General features: G+C 38.6%; 2 protein-coding genes across 3 annotated transcripts; one reads left to right on the top strand and one right to left on the bottom strand.

Annotated features, from left to right (window-relative positions):
• Nucleotides 1–2158: 2158 nt before the first annotated feature.
• LOC143881088 (uncharacterized) lies at nucleotides 2159–4191 on the top strand. The gene is made up of 2 exons (XM_077384085.1): nucleotides 2159–3716; nucleotides 3877–4191. The coding sequence occupies exons 1-2, from the start codon at nucleotides 3204–3206 to the stop codon at nucleotides 3997–3999; spliced, it is 636 nt and encodes a 211-aa protein (XP_077240200.1). The 5' UTR covers nucleotides 2159–3203; the 3' UTR covers nucleotides 4000–4191.
• A 1356-nt stretch (nucleotides 4192–5547) lies between these two features.
• LOC143882132 (amino-terminal glutamine amidohydrolase) lies at nucleotides 5548–18118 on the bottom strand. Of its 2 annotated transcripts, XM_077385566.1 has the most exons (7): nucleotides 17819–18118; nucleotides 14962–15067; nucleotides 11913–11990; nucleotides 11612–11742; nucleotides 11377–11415; nucleotides 6335–6459; nucleotides 5548–6034 (listed from the first exon to the last, which is right to left on the bottom strand). In XM_077385566.1, the coding sequence occupies exons 1-7, from the start codon at nucleotides 17920–17922 to the stop codon at nucleotides 5877–5879; spliced, it is 741 nt and encodes a 246-aa protein (XP_077241681.1). In that variant the 5' UTR covers nucleotides 17923–18118; the 3' UTR covers nucleotides 5548–5876. The 2 variants fall into 2 exon arrangements, with proteins under 2 accessions (XP_077241681.1, XP_077241682.1); XM_077385567.1 differs by lacking the exon at nucleotides 11377–11415 and having other exon boundaries at nucleotides 17819–18002.
• Nucleotides 18119–22237: the final 4119 nt, after the last annotated feature.

Here is a 22237-nt window from a genome sequence, read left to right as displayed (position 1 = left end):
TGTAATTGAAATTACTAGACTACTTTTTTTAATTAATGAATCTTGGATCTTTATGGTATCATCAACGATATTGAAATGGTTTGCTTTCCCTGCTTTCCCTTTTACTTCTGCTCTTATATTTATGCTTTTTTTGGTAGAATTTATCTATTAATCTATTGATATTAGCTCTACCATATTTTGATAATTGCACTAAATCTGTCTGTCTGTCGTTATTATTTAAACAGCTGTCAAAATTCATTACAGTTCCCGAAAAGCTCCTAGAAGCCCAGTAGTAAAGAAAAGACAAGCTGAGTTTGTGCAACTATTAAAACAATGTAGTGCCAATTTTGTTTTTTTTCCCTTTGCTTTCTTTTGCTCTCTTGGGTCGGTGTATATGACCTAGGGGTGTAAACGAGACGAGTTTGGCCAGGCTCACGAGCCTTACCGAGCTTTTTTTCACACCCCTCATCTTCCCTAGATAGCCCTATATAGTGTAATTTCACTACTTTTTTTACACTATGGGGGTGGTCCAAGTAACAAATGGGGTTCCTAAAATGAAGTGACATATTTTGCCTCCCCCTTTTACTCCTTAGACAACCCTTTTAGTGTATATATTAATAAATAATATATATATTTAAATATATTAAATTCTTAACGAGCCTTAACGAGCCGAGCCTGGCCTAAATTGGGCTCGGCTCGTCAAGCTTAACGAGCCTGGAGAGCCGGCTCGGCTCGGCTCGTTAAGGATTAGAGCCGAGCCTTTTTTTGAGTCGAGCTCGAGCGAGCTTCCGAGCCCGAGCCAAAATTGACACCCTTAATATGACCCCAAGGGGCAAGGGTCTCCATGAAAAGGAACGCCACTCCATGTGGCTTTATGAAAAGACTTGGTCTCTAATCTCCCTGTCATCTATTGAGTACATAAGCTCACCTTGTATCATACAATATTCTGTACTATTCACTATTTCAAAAAAAAAAATATTCGGTACTATTCAGATAAAAAGAAAGATGGCAGTGATAAATCGGCCCCAATACATTTTAAAAGGGAGAATTTATATGACGGGTGGCCGTGAGAACATAAACACGTGCAGTCTGGAAAGTATCGTACAGTTTGAATCATTCCATGGCCGCCCAACTTTTGATGGTGCTTTATTACAGACTTTTCTTTCTCTAATCTTCCTGTAATCTTCCTGTAATCTTTGAGTACAGATTTGCACACGTTTAACCATACAATTCTCTGCAATATTCGTATAAAAAGAAAAAAGAAATAAGGAGACCAATCCTCTGTGGTCAAGCATCACAGAGTTCTTATCCTTTCTGGAAAAGCTGCCCACACATCATTTTGCATGTGTTCCCATCTCCCTTCTCAGCAGAATAAAGGGTTGCACTCCATGTAGCTCGCACACCCGTATCTGGAAACGTATTAATTCATACGGTGGGGCCCATCAATTCCAGTTGAGTATGAAGTGAAACTGTGAGGAATTGGATCGAATCAGCGTGCAACATGGGCCAGGCTCAAACCGACAATCAATGGGTTCAACTCGGGTTGGGTTGGGTTAGGTTTCGGAAGAGCCAAGCCAATTTATTTGTGTGCCCTTATTTTTCTTGTGATTTTATCATGCTTTCTAAATCTCAGGACCGTTTGGATATGCGGATTTTAGATTCTTGGATTTCCTCAAAATCCTGGATGGCATATAACGGAAGAAGGAGACCTTCCTTCCGTTTTCTGATTTCCCACCTCTCTTTTCGCCGAGCAAGATTAGGAGATCGTCCTAAATTCAAGTTTTAGAAATCTCAAGATGGGGGAGAGATTTCTAAAACTTGGATTTCTTGCTTAAAATCAAGGATAATGGATTGTAAAATCCCAAATTTTATTCCACTCTTGACTCATTGAGTAGGGTTGAGCTTTTAGGTCCCTATGTGTTGGTGTGGGTCCCTCCCATTTAGGGCACCGACATCTTTTTGTGCCAATGTGTGTGTAATAAATAGCTTCCTTTATTAGGCTCAAGGCCACGTCTCATTCACCTGGAGGGAAAGGTAAATTAGAGCATGGGCAATCACTAGAGAGCCAAGATAGGTATAATTACCACCTAGCGGGAAAGGTGAATTACCACGTCTCATTCACCTAACATAGGTATACTTCTAGGACTTTGAATGCTAGAGAGCCAGGAAAAAAAACATTAGAGCATGGGCAATCACTCTTGGCCATTGAAATCTGGTCCATAGAGTTATTTCTTTCTTTCTTTTTCCTTTTGCAAGCCATGTGTGTTCTATCGCTGCTATTACAGACTTAGCTTGCATCGAGAGGTATCAAAACATATCGTCACTACTACTTAGTGACTTACAGACCAACGAAGCAATGGAGACTGCTAACAATTAAAAATCTCAAGGCCACCATCAACAAGATGACACAAAAAAATTGAGTCTGGTTTGCTAAGCTCCCTTACGCAATATGGGCATACAAAACTACTATTAGGATGCTTACTGGGGCAAACTCTTACTCGTTGGTACAAAAGATGGAAGCCATCCTCCCAGTTGAGGTTGAGATCCAGTCTCTCAGAATAAGACTGCAAGAGTGAGGTGTGTGAGGAAGAGAGGATCGTAGATCGGTATCAAAAGCTTCATGTACTTGACAAAAAGAAGCTCAAAGCTCTCCACCACTTTCAATAGAATGAACTAGCTATCAAAGCCAAATGTGCGATTAGATGTGATGCTTTGGGTATTCCATGTATCCATTAGAAGTAAGTTCTGGTTCTTTTCTGAGTTTAGAGGTAAGGTGGCAGGCCTCCTTTCCTAATTCTAATTTTAGAGTGTAAAGATTGTGAGTGGAGGTTTCTTTAGAAGCATCGCAAGTTGGTAGTTTTAGTAAAGTTGATCACAGCTAGGAAGTTTGTCCCACAACGAAAGTGCGTTGTGATTTTCTCCGTGATTGCAATCTCGCACTAAAAAACCTGAAAAGTAGACAGAAGTGCCACAGGCAACCTTTTTCATTAGTTTTTAAAGGCATTGAATCTTGCCCGTCGAAAGGATCGTACGGTTATGTGATGGTCGACGAAGTCTAATGTGGTGCGTCGTGATGCACATGAAACGGTCTCATTCAGAAATTAATAAAGTTCTTGTCGGTAATGAAATATTTTCCTGTAAAGTGAGAGGGAACTGAGCTGATATTTTCCTACAAATCAGACCTGATTTGACCCTAAGACCGAAACTCTGACAAAACATTGACGATGGAATTGAGAGATGGCAACTCCGGCGGCTTAGACTCACGGGAGCGCCACAAAATGGCGGAAAGGGAACGCCGGAAATCAATGCGGGAGCTCCTCCTCTCCCTTCACTCTCTTCTTCCACATTCCAACACAGTCCGAAAAGAACAATCCATCATCCTCGACGAGATCATCAAATACATTCCTTTAGCCGTGTCCCAACTCCGCTCCCTCCAGGCCCGAAAACACGCTTCCCTCTCTCCATCTCCCAATCTCTCTTCTTCTTCCTCCCCCGCCATCTTCATCCCAGACTCCGGCGAATGCGAAATCCTATTCTCGCCGGAGCCCACATCTTCGATCGCCATCTGTGTCCGGGGCGACCATGTAAACGTTTCTCTCACCATCGATGTTAAGGCGAATTCTCAGCCCATTCCTCTCTCTGATGTTCTAGACGAGTTGGAAGCCCATCATCTTGACCTCATTCGCTCTACACATTTTCGCGATGGAACCAAATTCATCCACCACTCTGAGACCAAGGTTACATTATATACACTATAACACTACCCTCTCTCTCTCTCTCTCTCTCTCTCTCTCTCTCTCTCTCTCTCTCTCTCTCTCTCTCTCTCTGTGTATGTAAAATGCATATTATGGGTTTTATTTTACTGTTTTTTTTTGTTTGTTTGTTTCGTAAGTGCAGATTTGTGATGGATTGGATCGGTCTCCTGCAATGTTAAAAGAGAGATTACAGGATTTAGCATGCAAGCTTAACAAACTAAGGATCCAGTCGTCGCTTAAGCGATCATTTGATCAAATCGCTTGATTAACTACATGGATCACTTCCTCCAACAATCAACACTGGCTTTTCTCTTAGTGGAATAATTTGGAATGACTTTGTTTGGTTTTTTTCATCAAAATGGAAATTAATAGACTACTTTTTGTTTTTGCTTATTGAATCTTGGATCTTGATTGTATTATTAACTTCTTTGAAATGGGTTGTTTTCCCTTTTGCTTCTGCTCTTAGAATTTTTTTTTTTTCATAGAATTTATTTATTAATCTACTGCTATTAGCACCTTAGAAAAAGTAGATATATTTTTTGGCTACTGATATTAGCACTACCATATTTTCATATATAATTGCACTAAATCAGTCTTGTCTGTTATTATTTAAACAGCTGTCAAGATTCATTACAGTTCAAGACAAGTAGTAAAGAAAAGACAAGCTCATTTTGTGCAATTATTAAAACACCCAAGTGGTGCCAATAACAGTAGCCTCTTTTTTTGTTTCCCTCTGCTTTTCATTCCTTTATGTTATGTTTCTTTTGAGATAAGATGGGCGTGAAACAAAATTTAAAAAGGTAGATGATTTTTTCACCCCAAAGGGCAGGTGTATTTCTGCACCAATAAAAAAACGCCAGAACTGGTCAGCATTCCAGCAACTTTTGATGGTGCTTTATTAGAGACTTCTCTCTAATCTCTTTTATCTCTGTAATCTTCCTGTAATCTTTGAGTACATATTTGCACACCTTTTACCATACTGTTCTCTGTATTATTCAGATAAAAAGAAAAAAAAATAAAGAGACAAGTCCTTTGTGGTCAAGCATCACAAAGTTCTTATAATTTTCTGGAAAAGATGTCCACACATCATTTTACATGTGCTCCTCTCTCCCTTCTCAGCAGAATAAAGGGCTGCACTCCGTCAATTCCAATTGAGTATGAAGTGAAACTGTGAAAGGAATTGGATCGAATCAGGGTGCAACATGGGCCAGGCTCAAACCGACAATCAATGGGTTCAACTCGGGTTGGGTTAGGTTTCGGAAGAGCGAAGCCAATTTAATTTTGTGCCCTTATTTTTCTCGTGATTTTATCATGCTTTCTAAATCTTAGGGCCGTTTGGATATGCGGATTTTAGAATCTTGGATTTCCTCAAAATCCTGGATGGCATATAAGGGAAGAAGTAGACCTTACTGCCGTTTTCTGATTTCTCACCCCTCTTTTCGTCGAGCAGAGAGTAGGAGATCGTCCTAAATTCAGGTTTTAGAAATCTCAAGATGGGGGAGAGATTTTTAAATCCTGCCTGTAATCCTATTTTCAGGGTGAGTTCATCATTCTTTCTGAATCTTAATTATGTTTTGTTTGTGTCCTAGGCCAAAGAACCTGACCCCGCCTTCACCCCAACATGATTGAAGCAAACATGTGGTCCGAAGGCAACACTAATGCTTAATTAAGCAAATTGAGCAATCATAAATCTTAATTAAGGAAAGGGAGATGGTCCAGGTGGGTGTGGGGGGCTTGTACCTGTTTTCTTTTTTCTTGTTCTTTTTTTTTTGCACGTGCTATATATTCACCTCTTTCATTTGACAAGCAAAAGGGAGCGGAAATGCAACCATTAAGGAGAAAAAGAAACAAGAAGTGTTTTGACATGATATTCTTACAAGAACTTAGATTTCTTAATGTTATAACATCACACATTTCCCTTTACACTCAGCTTAACGAACAAGGATTTCTGAAGCAAAGAGAATTGAATCAAGGAAGAAACAAAGATAGTCTCATGGTTGGGACAGGCACAGAAAATACTGGCCCGGTCGTAATCCCATCATATTCAGGATATAAAGACACTATTCAACAGTCGCTCTTTAGTTGATTGAATATCGAAATATAAACATCGACCCAAACATCACCAGATGTGATGAACAGAAATCATGAAGGAATCAGAGCAAACAAGTCCTCCAACTGTGTTTCACTTATCACCACACCAAATTTTTGGGAGAATAGGCCATGAATCAAATCTCCAGCATCTGTAATCACGTGTGATTCACGCATCCCAATGTATTCATCTAGGTTGTTCACAGTCCCATCTACAAAACCATACAGCAGAAAAAATAAACACTGACATTGTTTGCAATATCATATCAACCATAAAGTGAGAGCTCATTCTATGTAAGTAAATTCAGAAAACCCAGAATGGAGTTTCTTCAGATGGTAAAAAAAAAATAAAGCACACATGACCCTCAAAATGGAATTACGGTCAACATATCTCCAACTCATGAATTTCAAACCATAATCTGGGCTTATCAACGGCAGAAACAAGACCAGATTATAAATTAAATTAAAAAATAATACTAATAATAGGAAAGGAAATAGTTTAAAGCATTTACCTTCAGCAACAATGGGTTCGCATGCAGGAGGCTGAGAAATCCAGTTTCCATTGGGATCCTTCATGTGTCTTCTATCAGAGGCAAACCAACGAAGGAAAATTGGAGCATGTACTACCCGGAACAGCCTGCATGTTATAGAAATGGGTTGTTTGCAATGAGTTAAAATAATGCAAAACATGCACTAGGGTTCAAAATATGATATGTGTTTCCAAAGCCCTGAAGATATACAATAACGTGTATGTAAAATGCAGCACTCTATTCGAAGCTTGATAATTTTCAACATATAACTGATTTAACGAAATTAGACAACAAATTAATCAAAACACATAACCTCTGAAAGACATTTACTTAAAGGATCCTGGCTTTAATGAGACTATTTTTTCCTGAGCAATAAACATAAGAAGCTTCAAGAAGGAGACCGAAAATGCAAAGAAAAGCAACAGAGACAAGATGTACCCACGACAAAGATACAGAACACCATTCTGGAAAAGCTTGCAGAGTCTGTGTAACTCAATCCCTTGTCTAGCAAGGGGGTCCTCTAAAATCATGTCAATTACTAAACCCTGCACACCTTAAGTGTCCCCAAAGTGTTCCAAAAATCATTCCCAATACTAGCTGGGAACCCTTCCATGAGAATTTTCATCAAAATTAAACCAAATGAGAGTCGGTTTCCACCAAGCCGCAATCATGCCCAACCCAGGAATGAGTCAAGGAACTGTCCCTCCAATCTGGAGAATATCACAATCCAATACTCACCGATTTTTTTTCTAACTGGCAACAAACTTCAGAAAAGAAGAATTTGTCAATTTATGTCTCGTAAATTTGCAATCATGGAGAATCACAAGCCAGTTTTCCTTCAATATTCTCCGACTTCTCTGGTATGTTAGTACTTTTTGGGCATATTAATGTTTTAACTAATCTCTTTAATTTCACCTCTACTGCAGATTTCTGAAAAATGGTAATGCAGATTAAAGGGCAATGGAAGAAGTGCCTTCGCAGAATTATATTCCCTTCTACAAGTATGGTTCACTCACTGGCTCACTGCCCTCTCAAGTCTCTCCCACCCACGCTCTTTTCCCTTCTCTCACACAAGTTAAACAGGGGGATCCATGGAATCCTTTTCCATGGTTTCCAAGCTGCTCTTAGATGATTCTCTTGATGATATTGGTCTCCTTGAGCTTAAGGGTATCTATGTTGGCTTGATGAATGCTTTGAGGCCAGGCATCATGAACATATGAATAGAATATAATTCCCTGCTTTTGCATGCCGATAAGCATTATTGCTGATCATAAAAAAAATCCAAGAGAGATTCATCCGCTGGAAATTCTCTTATAATCGGAGTAGAAAACCAAGCCACAAATCTACTAGCAAACTATGTCACATATTTTTCTCGGGAATTTCTCCGGCAATGGTAAACCTCAGGATATTTAAACAAAAAAATTATTTTATTCACGTACATTGGAAAAAATGTGAAAAAATATATAAAAAAGGTGAGCAAAAGATGAGAAAAAAAGGAGAAGAAGAAAAAGCTGACCTTCTTCTTCTTCTTCTTCTTCTTATTATTATTATTATTATTAGACCAAAGAGGAAAAGAAGAGAAAACAGAAAAAAATAAAAGATATGAAAATAAAATGACAGGACACCTACTTCTTCTGCTTCTTAAATAAAACAATAGAGGAAAATAAGAGGAAAAAAAAAAAAGAAAAAAAAGATGTGAAAATAAAAAAGACAAGAAAGGAGAATAAAATGATAGTGAAAAGATGAGAAAATAATTTTTTTTTTTTTTTAAAAGCACACACCTCATTTTTCTTCTACTTATTCGTCTTTGTCCTCTTTTGCAAATACAAACCAGAAAATATAATAAAAAAGAAAAGAAAGAAGAATAAAAATGATAGTAAAATGAAGAAAAATAAGAGGTAAAAAAAAAACCTTACTCCGAGGGTTAGGGAATTGCGTTGGGTCCTGCCTAACTCCAGTCTCCAACTTAGCTACCAAAAAAACGGAATGAACTTGATTCTCTAATTCATTACAATGGTGATATCTGCAGTAGTATGTTGAGATCTCAAAAGGAGGGAAGAGAGATAGAGATTTATCAATAGGTAATGTTGCTCCAATACCTAACCAAAGAGCTACTGCAGTACCGATCAAAAAGACTGCTGTAGCCACTGGACGATGAAATGGATTTTGGAATTTATTAGCATTCTCCAAAAAGGGTACTGTCTCCCTCAAGGTGTTTTCAAAGTTAAACTTATATGGAAGTAGATAATCCACTAGGAGAAATGAAAGTGAAATTATAAAAGTTGGCCTCAGTGGTGCTATCATTGACTCCTTGGCTTTAGTGGCTTTTTGCTTGTTCGGCCTGGTTGGAGACTCCCAATATATTGTAGCTGACGTTAAAGCAACATGGGTGTGGATGAAGTTCTTAAAGAGTTTTGAACAGTTACAAATATGGATTGAACGATTCAAAGTTCGTTAGTTGATTTGAATGAAGAGATATTGAGGATTTATTTTGTCCCTTTTTCAATGGTAAAAGAATTTTATTCAAAGAAGAGTTGTCTTTTTTAATGGCAAAAGAGTTTTGTTCGTAGAAGAGCAAAAAGGCTATAAGAAACCTACATTATCAAAAAAGAAATTAAAACAACAAAGATGCAGCAATAGAAGCTCAAGGTGGTCAACAAAAGGGTAGTGGTTACAAAACCACCATGGATCAGGTCATCAACCTCCCTGTTAGCCAACCTATACGTATGTTGAAACCAAGGAATCTGCACTCAATAGTCAATATGATCATGAATCTCCATCTCGTCGCCAAATCTCCAAGGATACTCGCACCACTCCATCATGCATTGAAAGAAATTAAATGAATCCCAAATAGAAAACCAACTCATTAAGATCAGCACAATCGATAAGCACGATGCCCTCCCTAAGTGCCATATAGGGATATACCTATGCTATGTTAAGAGTCAGCACGACAGAAACACCAATGGCCAAGAGAAAGCTCATCTCACTAAACTGTCATGGTCACGAAGAATCCCACCAAACCCAATCGGACCGGGTTTGCTAATGCCCAATCCATCAAAGTTAAGCTTTAGGAAGCCCAGGGGATGAGGAGATCATCATGCGGACAGACAATCCTTCACGGTAGAAATCGCACAAATAACATCCTTGGCAAAGTGGAGAGGACTCTGACCACACCACTGAACACATTTCACTCTACTACTGATCAAATCATGAAGAGAAGGCAACATACCTCCTAGTGAACACTGGTCTGAGGATTCTTTGAATATCCTCCTATTTCATCTCCTTGCACACTAGCAGCAATGTTGAAAGCCAAATCCTGATTCCAGAGAATCCTACCTCTTCATAAGCCCATGATCTAATCAACTAATAAATATGCTCTGAAAGCACCCATCGCACTTCAAAGAAAGAAAATAGGCTATCAATCTCTCACAAAATTGTAGTGAATGAAGATAAGGTCCATCATCTCCTCCGCCAAGACACAAAGGTTGCACCTATTGATTTTTTTTTTTTATGCATAGGATATGCCCACCACATTTTGGGGCGGGACTAATCCCTACGGATGCACGCAATCACCCGCGTGCATCAGGTAACTCTGAGGTTGCATCTATTGATTTTTTCTATGCATAGGATATCCCCACCTCATTTTGGGGCGGGACTAATCCTTACGGATGCATGCAATCACCCGTAAACCACGTGCATCGGGTAACTCCGAGGGGACTCGAACTCGCGTCTATGGGGAGCAAACTCACGACGCTAGTCGACGTGCCAACCCCTTCCAGGTTAGGTTGCACCTATTGATGATGTCATGACTTCGATTCTGCAGGTGAACCACCGTGTGAATCATATCCAGGAAAGCAGTCTAATAACGCAAAGGGTTTGAGACCTTCAATGGCCACTATGAAAACTGTGCACAGGGTAGGGCAAGAGGGATGTCACCCTCAAACCAGGACAAACAACCATCAGAAATCTGGTTTTTGCCTCATTGTTATTCCATTCCTCATCCCTTTACCTCATTTCTCCTCCATTTTGAACATCCTTGTCATATTGATTCCATCACTAGTCTGACGATGAAACCTCATCTCACTATTTCCTTGCATCACATTCCAGTAATCCAGTCAAGTTCCATGATTCTCCTCGATTTCTCACCTCTCACCGTGTGTCTATTCATCATCCACTATGTTAATGTTCTAAAACCTAAATCATGCTTTAATTTATTGATAGGGATCTGATTAAAACAACAATGGAAAGAAAAATAAAGAGTAGAATAACAAAGTTAGGCAAAAGGACTTATTTGGGAGTTCGAGTCTAAAGTGGGGCCCACCTGATTGTGGGGTTTTGAATAGATTTTTGAAGAATGTTATTAAAGGCATGGGGTCCACATGGTCCTTGACTTTGTTAAAGTGACTAGTTTATTTTTCCGTAGAGTTTTAAGTCCTAGATTATTTTCGTAAGTTCTAAGCGAGATGCTTCTAGAATTAGGATTTTATTTGTTCAAGTCACATAGAGTCCACATGTTAGGGTTTAAGTTAATTAGATGTCTCTAGAAGTCATCTATTGTAAGACTTAATAGACATCGAAAAACAGACTTGATGAACGAAAAAAAACTTTTTGCAACCTTGCAAAGTTCATGGATGTTGTATCTACTTCAGGGTGTGATGCCTTGATGTCCTTCGGTGTGAATCCAACACCACTATCTATTCTCCCAAGGGTATTTAGATCCCGTTTTGTTCTAGTTCTGGTTAAGATTTGTTTGAGCATTTAAATAATTTCATCATCTATCACAGCCCTCAAATTCATCTGAAGGAAGGGGGGGGGGGGGGGGGGGGGGGAGAATAGAAGAATCAGCATATATGTTCTGGTGACTGCTATTCAAACAAGATAAATTCAACATGAGCTGAGCTTTTCTCTACTACCGCAATAACTGGAGATTCAAAAGAAAATACAGAGAATCAATCATATGAGAGCTCCCTCAAAGTTGAGTAGAATATAAAAAAGAATAAAAATAAAGATTACAAATGGTGTACCTAAGAATCGTAGTAATAGAAAACTCCTGACAGCCACTCCTATACAAAGAAAAGTTCGAGAATAACACCACAGAAGAGTTACGGAACTGCCCACCATACGACTTAGTACATGTCTCAGAGGATAAGTTAGGGGGCAGTTTTAGCCGGTGACCATTACAAAGTTCTTACGGTATTTTTCAAGAAGGGATAAAATTATATGAACAACAACTAGTTAAGAAAGACAAGATAAAATTACCTGGGATGTTTAAAAAAGAAGGGCAATGATGGCTGGAGAGCTTCAGACACATATTGGTGTAGAGGAGCAGGAAGAGGAAGACTTGAATCCAAATCCCACACTTGGTTTAGAGCACTGTCTACTTCGTATCTCTGATTTTCAGCATGAATTTCAGAAACTCGTTTATGAGATGAGTAGGTAATGTCAGAAATAAATTCTCTATATATTTTCAGACATATTAGAGTTCCCTTTAATGTAAATCCTAACTTATTCGACTGTTCCAGCTTATATTTGAAGTATGCTAAAAGATTCCATCCCTCACCTGAAGGCAGATCACGTGATAGTCCCAAACCACCAACCCATCAGTTCTTTTGCTAGCCTTTTGATGCCACAATGGAACCTATATGAAAAATAAAGGGATCAAACTAATAGATGCCACAGTAACCACAAAGAAAATGGAACAGTGACTGATTCAATAATGCACAAAAAGAAGTTGGGCAATAATCTAAACAATGTCTACTGAATATTAGAGATGGACATCTTACGCACAAGATAGAGGACGAGTAAGAAAAAGAGGGAAAACTGACAGAACTTAAGTGCTACAACATCATAGGTCCAAGAAGTCACAACTAAACCACCACCTGCACCGGCAACCATTGCCACGGTTCTTAGTCAAAAACTTGTAACTGCCGTTAACCCAGAGCTCCAAGCTAAAATGCAGTGGTTGAAGATGGATGCAAATATGGAAAGTTGGATCCAGCCAGAAAGCAACTTGCAACGTTCCTTTCCTGTGTAACCCCGCAGACCCATCCAATACAAGCAAAGGAAATGCAAGGGCAGAAAAAGAGAAGACGAGAGAAGTTTCTATTCTCAATGAAAAAATCAGTCGAGAAAAAGACAGGTCAGAGGGACCAAAGGGTAAAAGTAAGCAATCCAGTTCTCAAGCACCTTTGACAGTAAAACAAGACTGATTCAAGACAATACCTAGAATAGGGAAGATCCTACACTCCTAATGGGATAAAGGTTTAGGAAATATTTAGGGCTAACATGGAATACTAGAAAACACTTGAGAGATTAACCTGGGGCGTTTAAATAGGAAAAAGAAAAGTAATTCTAGGGTTTAGGCTCTGATTTGATGGTAGGTCTAAGCTATGGATCTTAAAAAGGGGTTTTCGGGCTTGAAAAGGGTACAAATTTTCAATAAGGCTAAAAAGGAATTTAAAGCTATGGTTATTGGGTGTTTAGGCTAAGGTTTAATCATAAAAACAATCCTTCAAAGTCTCGAAACGAGATCTTGAAGAATGAGAGAGATCTATGGATTTTGGGTTTTAGGGTTCAAGAACAAAGAAAAAAAGAAAATTTGATTTACTTAAGGGGTTCTAGGGTTTAGGCTCTGATTTGATGGTAGGTCTAAGCTATGGATCTTAAAAAAGGATTTTCGGGCTTGAAAATAGTGCAAATTTTCAATAAGGCTCAAAAGGAATTTAAAGCTATGGTTCTTGGGTGTTTAGACTAAGGTTTAATCATAAAAACAATCCTTCAAAGTCTCGAAACGAGATCTTGAAGAATGAGAGAGATCTATGGGTTTTGGGTTTTTGTATTTTAGGGTTCAAGAACAAAGAAAAAAAAGAAAATTTGATTTACTGAAGGGGTATAGGTCAATTGCGGGATTACTATTTTTGGTAAGTTTTTGTCTTTATTTAGCTTTGCTTTAGATTAGATGAATGGTTAGATTAATTCTTAACTTTAAGTTATCTTCTAGGGTTTCTTTTTCTTATAAATACATCTTATGAAAACAATGTAAGAGACTTTTGCATATTGAATAGAATTGAGATTTTCTTTTGTGGGAGCTATTGTGGCTTAGACTTCTTCTTCTCTTCTCCTCTTGGTGGTTTGGAACCATCTTCTCTCATACAGATCTGGAACTTGAAGGAAACTGTTGTCCATATCATAGGTAAAGGTTTAAATAGGTAAAACAAAAGTAATTCTAGAGTTTAGGCTCTGATTTGATGGTAGGTCTAAGCTATGGATCTTAAAAAAGGGTTTTCGGGCTTGAAAATGGTGCAAATTTTCAATAAGGCTCAAAAGGAATTTAAAGCTATGGTTCTTGGGTGTTTAGGCTAAGGTTTAATCATAAAAACAATCCTTCAAAGTCTCAAAACGAGATCTTGAAGAATGAGAGAGATCTATGGATTTTGGGTTTTTGTATTTTAGGGCTCAAGAACAAAGAAAAAAAAGAAATTTGATTTACTAACCTTCTTTGTGTTGATTTGATTGAAGAAGTAGAAGATAATAGAGGAGAGGAGATGAGAGAAGATGGTTCCAAACCACCAAGAGGAGAAGAGAAGAAGTCCAAGCCACAATAGCTCTCACAAAAGAAAATCTCAATTCTATTCAATATTCAAAAGTCTCTTACATTGTTTTCATAAGATGTATTTATAAGAAAAAGAAATCCTTGAAGATAACCTAAAGTTAAGAACTAATCTCAATCATTCAAAGTCCAAGCCACAATAGCTCTCACAAAAGAAAATCTCAATTCTAGTCAATATTCAAAAGTCTCTTACATTGTTTTCATAAGATGTATTTATAAGAAAAAGAAACCCTAGAAGATAACCTAAAGTTAAGAACTAATCTCAACCATTCATCTAATCTAAAGCAAAGCTAAATAAAGACAAAAACTTACCAAAAATAGTAATCCGTAATTGACCTATACCCCTTCCTAAAAACACTCATAATTTGCTCAAATCACATCCAAATCATGTGATCTTGGGCCCATTAGATAGGTAATTGAAAAACCTTTCTAATAATACCAAAAATAAATCAAACGGGTGAGATTTGATGCCTAAAAAGTAAGCTACAAATAAAATGACGAAAATAATAGTTAAAATATAAAAACTTGTTCAACGCCAACGACTGGAACAATCTTTATGATTTTCATCCGCATCAAAGACACACCTGCGTCTTCTATAAAAGCCATAGGAAATAGCAAACCTAGAGTGTTCCCGGAACAAAGAAGCAGGAAATTTTCAAATTCAAACTTCCTCAGCAAGGTCAGTTAAATCACCAGGAAAAGCCTGTCCCAACCAGACTTCTAAGGATAAAAACCATGACACAGGGGAAGACATTCTCCATGCTGCAATAAAAGTATAGATGAGTATAGTGAAATAGAAGGCTCAGAAGTGAAAAGCTTCCAACCAGAGCCATGAACAGCCAACATATTTTCCATGAAGCGCCCTCTTTGCAACTAGAGTATGATGCCCCGGTTAGAGATGAGGTAGGAAATATTTCAGTCGAATAGAGTACAAAATCATAATATAGTTGAAACAATTTATAAAGGCAATCCCATAAAAGAGAACGAAAAATGTACTTGCCTGTTTATCCTCATTGGATATAAACATAACAAAAAGATCAAACGCATCATCACGAGCCACCCCAGTCGAACTTAATTTCTTGCAAAGCGAATACACATTCTCCTCACTATCACAAAATTACTGAATCTAGTAAAAGTATGTCTATAGTCATCAATAGCATGTGAAAAGGCACAAAACACGGTCAAATGAGAAGTCATAACTTCAATTTTCAAAATGTAATGGGTGTTGCAACAGGGAAAAAAATATCATCTGCAGAAATTATTGAACAAAAGAGCAAATTAATAGAAAAATATAGCATTTTTTCACTTCTAACACAAAAAGGTTGGTCCGGAGCTAATTTATCTTTCTGCCATGTTCGCTGATCGGCTTATGGGGCAGCCGACTCTCTAGCTAGAGCCGGGGTTTCAAGGGCGGAGGTGGAGTTATTTGACTACGTTCAACCTTGAGCCCTGTATTTTTCCTTCTTCGAGTCTTTCTATCTTGCGCAAGTGGGGCTGCTCCTTTGTATTTATTATTATGCCCGATCCATTGTGTTGACCTCCTTGGTCTTTTATTGGAATTATACTTATCCTTGCCCTAAAAAAAACACAAAAAGGTTGGTCCAAATTTCTTTTACCAATACAGGAGATACCAGATAAGGGTAGCTGGGCCAGAGCAGTTGAACTCTAAAGACCAAACATGTCCACTTCATGGGCGTATTAGAAACATATTGATGTTCATATTTTTACAAACCACAAATACCTTTTCTAGTCTTAACCTGAAAATGAACTACTAAAGGGCATTGCCATCATGTTGGTCAATAAAGCATTATTAACTGCACTTCCAAACGTTGATAAAGAACCTGTGGCAATAGAATAAGTGGCTATATCATTCTCCTTCCCACCCTATACCTTTGTGGGGTGGGGGTGCTTGTGAACTTTGTTGTGCTAGAGTCAAACAATGAGACTAAGAATGAAAGTGCCACTAGAAAACAAGGCTTCTTAGACAGGGGGAGAAAGAAGACACCCACAGGCCCCACACACATTAAAAAAAAAAGATAACATCATAGGTTTCCTTTGTAAAATCAAGGGGAAAACCCAAGATCTTGCGGTCTGATCAGCACAAGACAGATCCACGGTTTCTAATAGATGTATCGACAGAAAAAGAATAAGATGGGTGGAATAAAATTATAGTACTAGATCAGTGCTCTATTACCATGTCAATGTAAATGAAAAGATAAAATACTTGGAGGCGGCCAACCAACTTATGGGTAATAGACTAGAGAAGGGAGAAGGAAAAGAAATGAGGGATTAAGGAGTTTGCTGGGTTCGAAGTCTAACCACACGAATCCCAAAAGATCTCTTTATATGTTCTCAAAAAATATAAGCATGTCACAATGATGCCATTATAACCTTAAGATATGAAGGCTCAAATCCGAACTACACATGAATAACACATATAAACTTCCCTAACTCCTATCAAGTGTGATTTGTGATGGCAAATGGGCCCATGCATCATTCAATAGATTATGCTACAAGGGTGAAAAGGATGGAAGGAAAACACCCTACCTAAAGACTTGAGATGTTGAAGCATCCTTCTTGACTACCAAAAACATGATTGAATATTTTAAAGTGGAGTTACACCACCAAAGACATTTCTCCATTTGAAATAAAAAATTCGTCTATTATATGACCCAAGAGCATTGGCCATTCACGCCGACCAGTACTTCCCAAGGCTGATTTTGGTTATTATCCCACAAAACCCCCTTTCTTATGAGCTCTTAACACTTTGATAGCTACAACAACCATGTCAAGAATCTAAGTCCCATTGATGGGAACAGACTAATTATGTTCCTCCAGTATGCACATTCATCTTGTAAGAGCCACAACCTTGGCCAAGAATTCTGGTAAGCTCAGACATAGTGCAAATATGGAAGAAGGCCTTGTTTGGATTGTAGGAATTTTTCGGAAAAGTCGAGAAAGGAAAAACATTTCTAAAACTACTTACTTTTTTTTTTACACAATAAAAAAAATATAACTTGAACCAACCCTATTCAATTTTTACTTAGAGGGATCTTCTACTTACGATAATATCCCTCTAAATTAACCATAATAGTATCATTTCCCTCTAAATTGTGGAAAGAAAAAATTTCCCAAGAAAAAAAATTCTCCATCAGAAATGTTTTTCTTGCAATCCAAACAGGGCCTAGGTTAAAGTAGGGGTGCAACTCGGGTCGAGTTGAGGGTTTGGGCAACCCGACCCGAGTTCAACCCGACATTTTTATGATTTTTTTTTTCTAAGCTTTAATATTCGGGTTGGGTCAGGTTGAACTCGGGTCAGGTTTGGGTTGGAAAAAAGGGTTGCTCAGGTTGGGTTGGGTTGGCCTCAACCCGACCCGAGTTTCACCCCTAGGTTAAAGACTTAAAGGGGCACCTATGTTTTGCCTTTTTGAAAGAATAGAATGGAAGAATTCTGATGTAGGATCCCTGCCTCCAAAAGCATTGCCTGTTTTGGGACAATACCCTAATTCTTTGAAAATTAGGACAATACCCTAATTATATCCCGCATTTTGGGTGTAATTTGTGGGTAACATACAAATTGAAAAAGGCATCCCTTGGGTGCAAGCCTCAAATGGCAGTCAAAATACAATTGGGTTGCACACACAAATTGATCAGTAGGAAATAATATGTTTTATACTCTACAAAGTAACCATATAACACAGATGGAGACACAGAGAGGATATGAAAGCGAAGAGGAAATCATTAGAATGATGATGATAGAGAAAATAAGTAGATGAAAAGCAAGCATAGACAAGAGAAATGGAAATTAATTTGCGATGTAATTGAAATTGTGAGAGAGAAAGAGGGGTTTAATTTACCAATAGAAAGGGGTATGAGAAAACGTTGAAATGTCGAATGAAGGAGGTGGGTTTGGTGGTGGAGCACTGTTAATGGAGGGAAACTCCAGCTCTGAAATCGACATGGCTTCGTTGCTACTCTCTCTCTCTCTCTCTCTCTCTACATCTTTAAAGAAGGTGGGCACATTGTTTGAAGATCCAAACCGTTCATTTGTTGGGACCCAACTTACATATAGGCTAGCCCCAAAAACTCATCTCCCAAGGATTTTTATGAGGCGTGGTGGTATTAGATTGGAGGGTTAGGATCATCCGATGGAGAAAACTTTTTGGGGATAACGAGGCTCAACAAATGAACGGTCTGGATCTTCTAACAAAGTGAGCCTGTGAATTTTCCAAAGAATATGTGTTAAATGATGTATGTAGTGCCATCTAATAGGTGGTCACAGTGTGCATTACAGTCTGTCCGTAATCGTAGCTAAGCCTATATTTTGGAAGGAAAACACTTTGAAAACGGTATCGACCCTTTTTAATGTGTATTTATTGCTTTTATGAGGATTTGAGCTCCTTCCATTTGTCTTTTAGTGGACATGGCCCAATAATTGATGCCCGTTTTGGGTCCGGGACCTAAAACGGAATCCCATTTTCCTAGCAATGCTCTTTTGGAAAATGCAATGAAGCAAACCATTCCGTTGTTCGATCCCAATGTTTCTAGATTGTCCATTGGATGATCCTAACCATTGAATTTGTAGATAAACTATACCATATAGAAATCTCTATAGACGGAAGTGTTAGGATCATCATTTAGTAATCTCTACATATTGGAGTGTTAGGATCCCATCACATACAGGATGCAAATGGAAGTGACCGTGTGCGTATTCGCTCCTAGGGTGCTCCTGGGGAGTTTTCAAAGAGCGCAAAAACAAAAATCTCGTTAATAATTTTATTGTTTATTTATTTTTCCCCTTTTTATTTGAAATATAACAGATTCATTTTAATAATTCTAATAGTAAAAAGAGGGAACGAGATATCCTCAATACAAGAATTAATGAAAGAGGAAAAAAGGTAACAAGTGTTTGGCTTTTCTCCGAAGAAAACCCACTTTAATTACGAAGCAAATAAATATGTGGATAAAATAAACCAAACAATCAAGAGGGCAATCACACAAGAGAACACAAAGATTTACGTGGAAAACCTTCCAACAAAGAGGGAAAAACCACGGGGTGAATCCGACAAAATATCCACTAATCAAATAAGTAATACAACGTCTATTTCTCTCAAGTTTTCACCCGAAACTTTAGCCAATATAAGAAATAAGAGGGTCAATTGTTGCGAACAACAAAATCCACTTTCTCACCAAAAATTACCCGCTTCGATCTTCAAGTCGAAGAAATCCAAATCCTAACGAAGTCTCCGTGCAACGAGAGGATTCGACGGTGCGGTAAGAAACACTTCAAAAAGAGCCCTAGATTTTGGTCCCAAGCCAAAACCCTAACTACACAAAGAAAACCCTTGTTTCTTTTTTTCTCTCTCTCTGTCTCTCTCTTTTTCTTCTTCTATTTCTTTTTTTTCCCCTTAAAGTTCTTACAAAACGTCACACCACACACCGACTCTCTCCCTTGCCTTACCAATTAGGAGATTAGTTTCCTATATTAAATAGGATTCTAATTGTTTGTGTTTGTGGGTCTCACGTCATGGGAATGGACCCACAACCAATCTCCCCCTCCAGACCCATGAAGAAGGAGACACCACTTGACTCTCACATTGGGTCCATATGAACTATGTCTCGGCATAGCTCAAGCTTTCCGTTCATATCAAACGAATTCCAATCGGCACCAATCTTCTTCAACTGCACCAACCGCGTCTCGATCACATCACGGATCCAACGGTTCCCAAAAAATCATTTCACAATTGCTCGGTATTCTTTGCCTTTATGAGATTGTGTCTCTTGAAACCTCTTTGGCTCCCACTCACTAGTAAACAATGTATAATCTGAGGTAGGATATCTCGCTGATGGTCGATGCTCTCTAGTAAATCTTCTAACCTGAGATTCCACTATCTCTGTCACTGGGGACTGCTCCCCCTGCTCATGATCTATCACAGTATCACGACCACCAGCATCTGATCCATGATCACTACCATCTTCTTGCACTTCTCCCCCATGTGTAACATGCTCGAATAGAGAACGAATAGATGTAAGATCAATAATACCATCAATCACACTTTTACCTTTAGGGTCTTCAAGCCTCTTATGCCACAAGCTAGGAGAACTCTCTTTGGTAACATTTACCACATCCTTGTACACTTTTGCATAAGTCTTATATAATGTGCAACAAACCTTCCCATTTGCAACAACAAATGAACCTTTGGTAAGCTTCCATGTTCTCTTACCAAAGTAGCTTTCATAACCTTGCCTATCCATGGCTCTCCCAGAAATCAGATTAAGGCACAAATCAGGAACATGTCGCACATCTCTCAATGTCAAGGTGCACCCAACATTGGTTTCTATGCACACATCACCAATTTCAACAATCTTTGAGAGACTAGTGTTGCCCATCTTCACCATACCAAAGTCTCCTGCTTTATATGAAGTGAAGAACTCCATGTTGGTAGTAGCGTGATAAGAAGAACCTGTATCAACAACCTACTCTATACCCTGATCTGCAACATGTAAACACTCTTCTTCTCCAAAAGAGAGTGTTATCACATCTTCATTAGACACGGTAGTCGTAGTGTCTTTATCATCATCATTTTTCGGATTTTTACCTTCTTTTTGTTCTCTTTTGTAAACCCAACAATTCTTCCTTATATGGCATTCTTTGCCACAGTGAAAGTATTTTTTCTTCTCTCTTAAATTCGACATTTCTCTGGATTTGTCATGATTTTGTGACCCTCTGCTTTTACTTCTATCCCTGTTCTCTGTGACAAGAGCCTGTGCATGTTCTGTACCCATTGATTTCCTTCTAGTCTCTTCATTGAGCAAGTTACTAATAACTTGGCCCATGGTAAGTACACCATCTGGAGCAGAGTTACTAAGTGAAACCACTAAAGTTTTCAAATTGGCAGGTAACGAGCTCAAAAGTAACAATGCCTGCAACTCATCATCTAGCACCATCTTCATTGAAGACAACTGGTTCACTATGCTCTGAACTTCATTCAGATGCTCTACAATCGAACCACCTTCTTTGAACTTCAAGTTTACAAGCTTTCTAATTAAGAAAGCTTTGTTCCCAATAGTCTTTCTCTCATAAAGACCCTCCAACTTTGTCCAAAGCGAACGTGCAGATGTTTCATTAGACACATGATGGAACACACTGTCATCCAACAATTGCCTAATATGTCCAATAGCCTTTCTATTCAATTTTTGACAATCTTTATCGGACATGCCAGTCGGCTTGGCCTTATCACCTTCAATGGGTTCATACAAATCCTTACAATAAAGAATATTTTCCATCTTTGGTTTCCAAATCATCCAATTTGGTTCAGTCAACTTGATCATGGTTCATGAAGAACTCTCCATCTCAATCCACACAAACAACTTTGCTTCCAAACAACCACGGCTTTTATACCACTTGTTGGTTTTTTTCCGAAGAAAACCCACTTTAATTACGAAGCAAATAAATATGTGGATCAAATAAACCAAACAATCAAGAGAGCAATCACACAAGAGAACACAGAGATTTACGTGGAAAACCCTCTATCGAAGAAGGAAAAACCACAGGGCGAATCCGACGAAATATCCACTAATCGAATAAGTAATACAACGTCTATTTCTCTCAAGTTTTCACCCGAAACTTGAGCCAATACAAGAAATAAGAGAGTCAAAAGGGTTACCTCGTTGCAAACAACAAAACTCACTTTCTCACCAAAAATTACCCACTTCGATCTTCAAGTCGAAGAAATCCAAATCCTAACGAAGTCTCCGTGCAACGAGAGGATTCGACGGTGCGGTGAAAATCTCCAAGAAGAAACACTCCAAAAAGAGCCTTAGATTTTGGTCCCAAGCCAAAACCCGAACCACACAAAGAAAACTGTTTTTTCTTCTTTTTTTTTCTGTTCTTTTTCTCTCTCTTTTTCTTCTTTCTATTCTCCCTTCTATTTCTTTTTTTTTTACCCTTGTTCCCCCGCATACGGCTCAAGTGGCGAAGGCCCTTTCTTTCGCGCTTGGTAAGCGCTTCGCTGTAGCCAAGCTTACTGCTAGCCTATCGGCTAGAGCCAAGCTTCGACCGCGACTGCTCGTCGCTTCTGGCCGCCTTATTCCGTCACCCGAGATCCAAGTCAGCACCGGCAAAGATCTATTGATTCCTCGCGGCCGGGCTGGCTTGGAAGCAAGCTACCGAAAGCTTCTGCAAAAACCGGACGGAATAGTAGGTATAAAGTTTTTACAAAACGTCACACCACACACCGACACTCTCTCTCCCTTGCCTTACCAATTAGGAGATT

This window comes from Tasmannia lanceolata, unplaced genomic scaffold (genome assembly GCF_043159265.1).
Source record: "Tasmannia lanceolata isolate RefF3 unplaced genomic scaffold, GAP_Taslan_0.1 ptg000007l, whole genome shotgun sequence".
NCBI classification, from domain to species: Eukaryota; Viridiplantae; Streptophyta; class Magnoliopsida; order Canellales; family Winteraceae; genus Tasmannia; species Tasmannia lanceolata.
The sequence above is the reverse complement of the archived record's forward strand: the minus strand, read 5'-3'. Positions and strand labels throughout refer to the sequence as shown.

What these genes read in the sequence shown, in the direction of transcription:
- LOC143881088 (XM_077384085.1), top strand. Translation starts at nt 3,204, where the DNA reads ATGGAATTGAGAGATGGCAACTCCGGCGGCTTAGACTCACGGGAGCGC. An exon ending in TCCACCACTCTGAGACCAAG is followed by an intron (nt 3,717 to 3,876) that starts GTTACATTATAT and finishes TCGTAAGTGCAG; the next exon opens with ATTTGTGATGGATTGGATCG.
- LOC143882132 (XM_077385566.1), bottom strand. Translation starts at nt 17,922, where the DNA reads ATGTCGATTTCAGAGCTGGAGTTTCCCTCCATTAACAGTGCTCCACCA. An exon ending in TATCCAATGAGGATAAACAG is followed by an intron (nt 11,991 to 14,961) that starts GCAAGTACATTT and finishes TTTTTCATATAG; the next exon opens with GTTCCATTGTGGCATCAAAA. An exon ending in TCTATTACTACGATTCTTAG is followed by an intron (nt 6,460 to 11,376) that starts GTACACCATTTG and finishes TATAACATGCAG; the next exon opens with GCTGTTCCGGGTAGTACATG.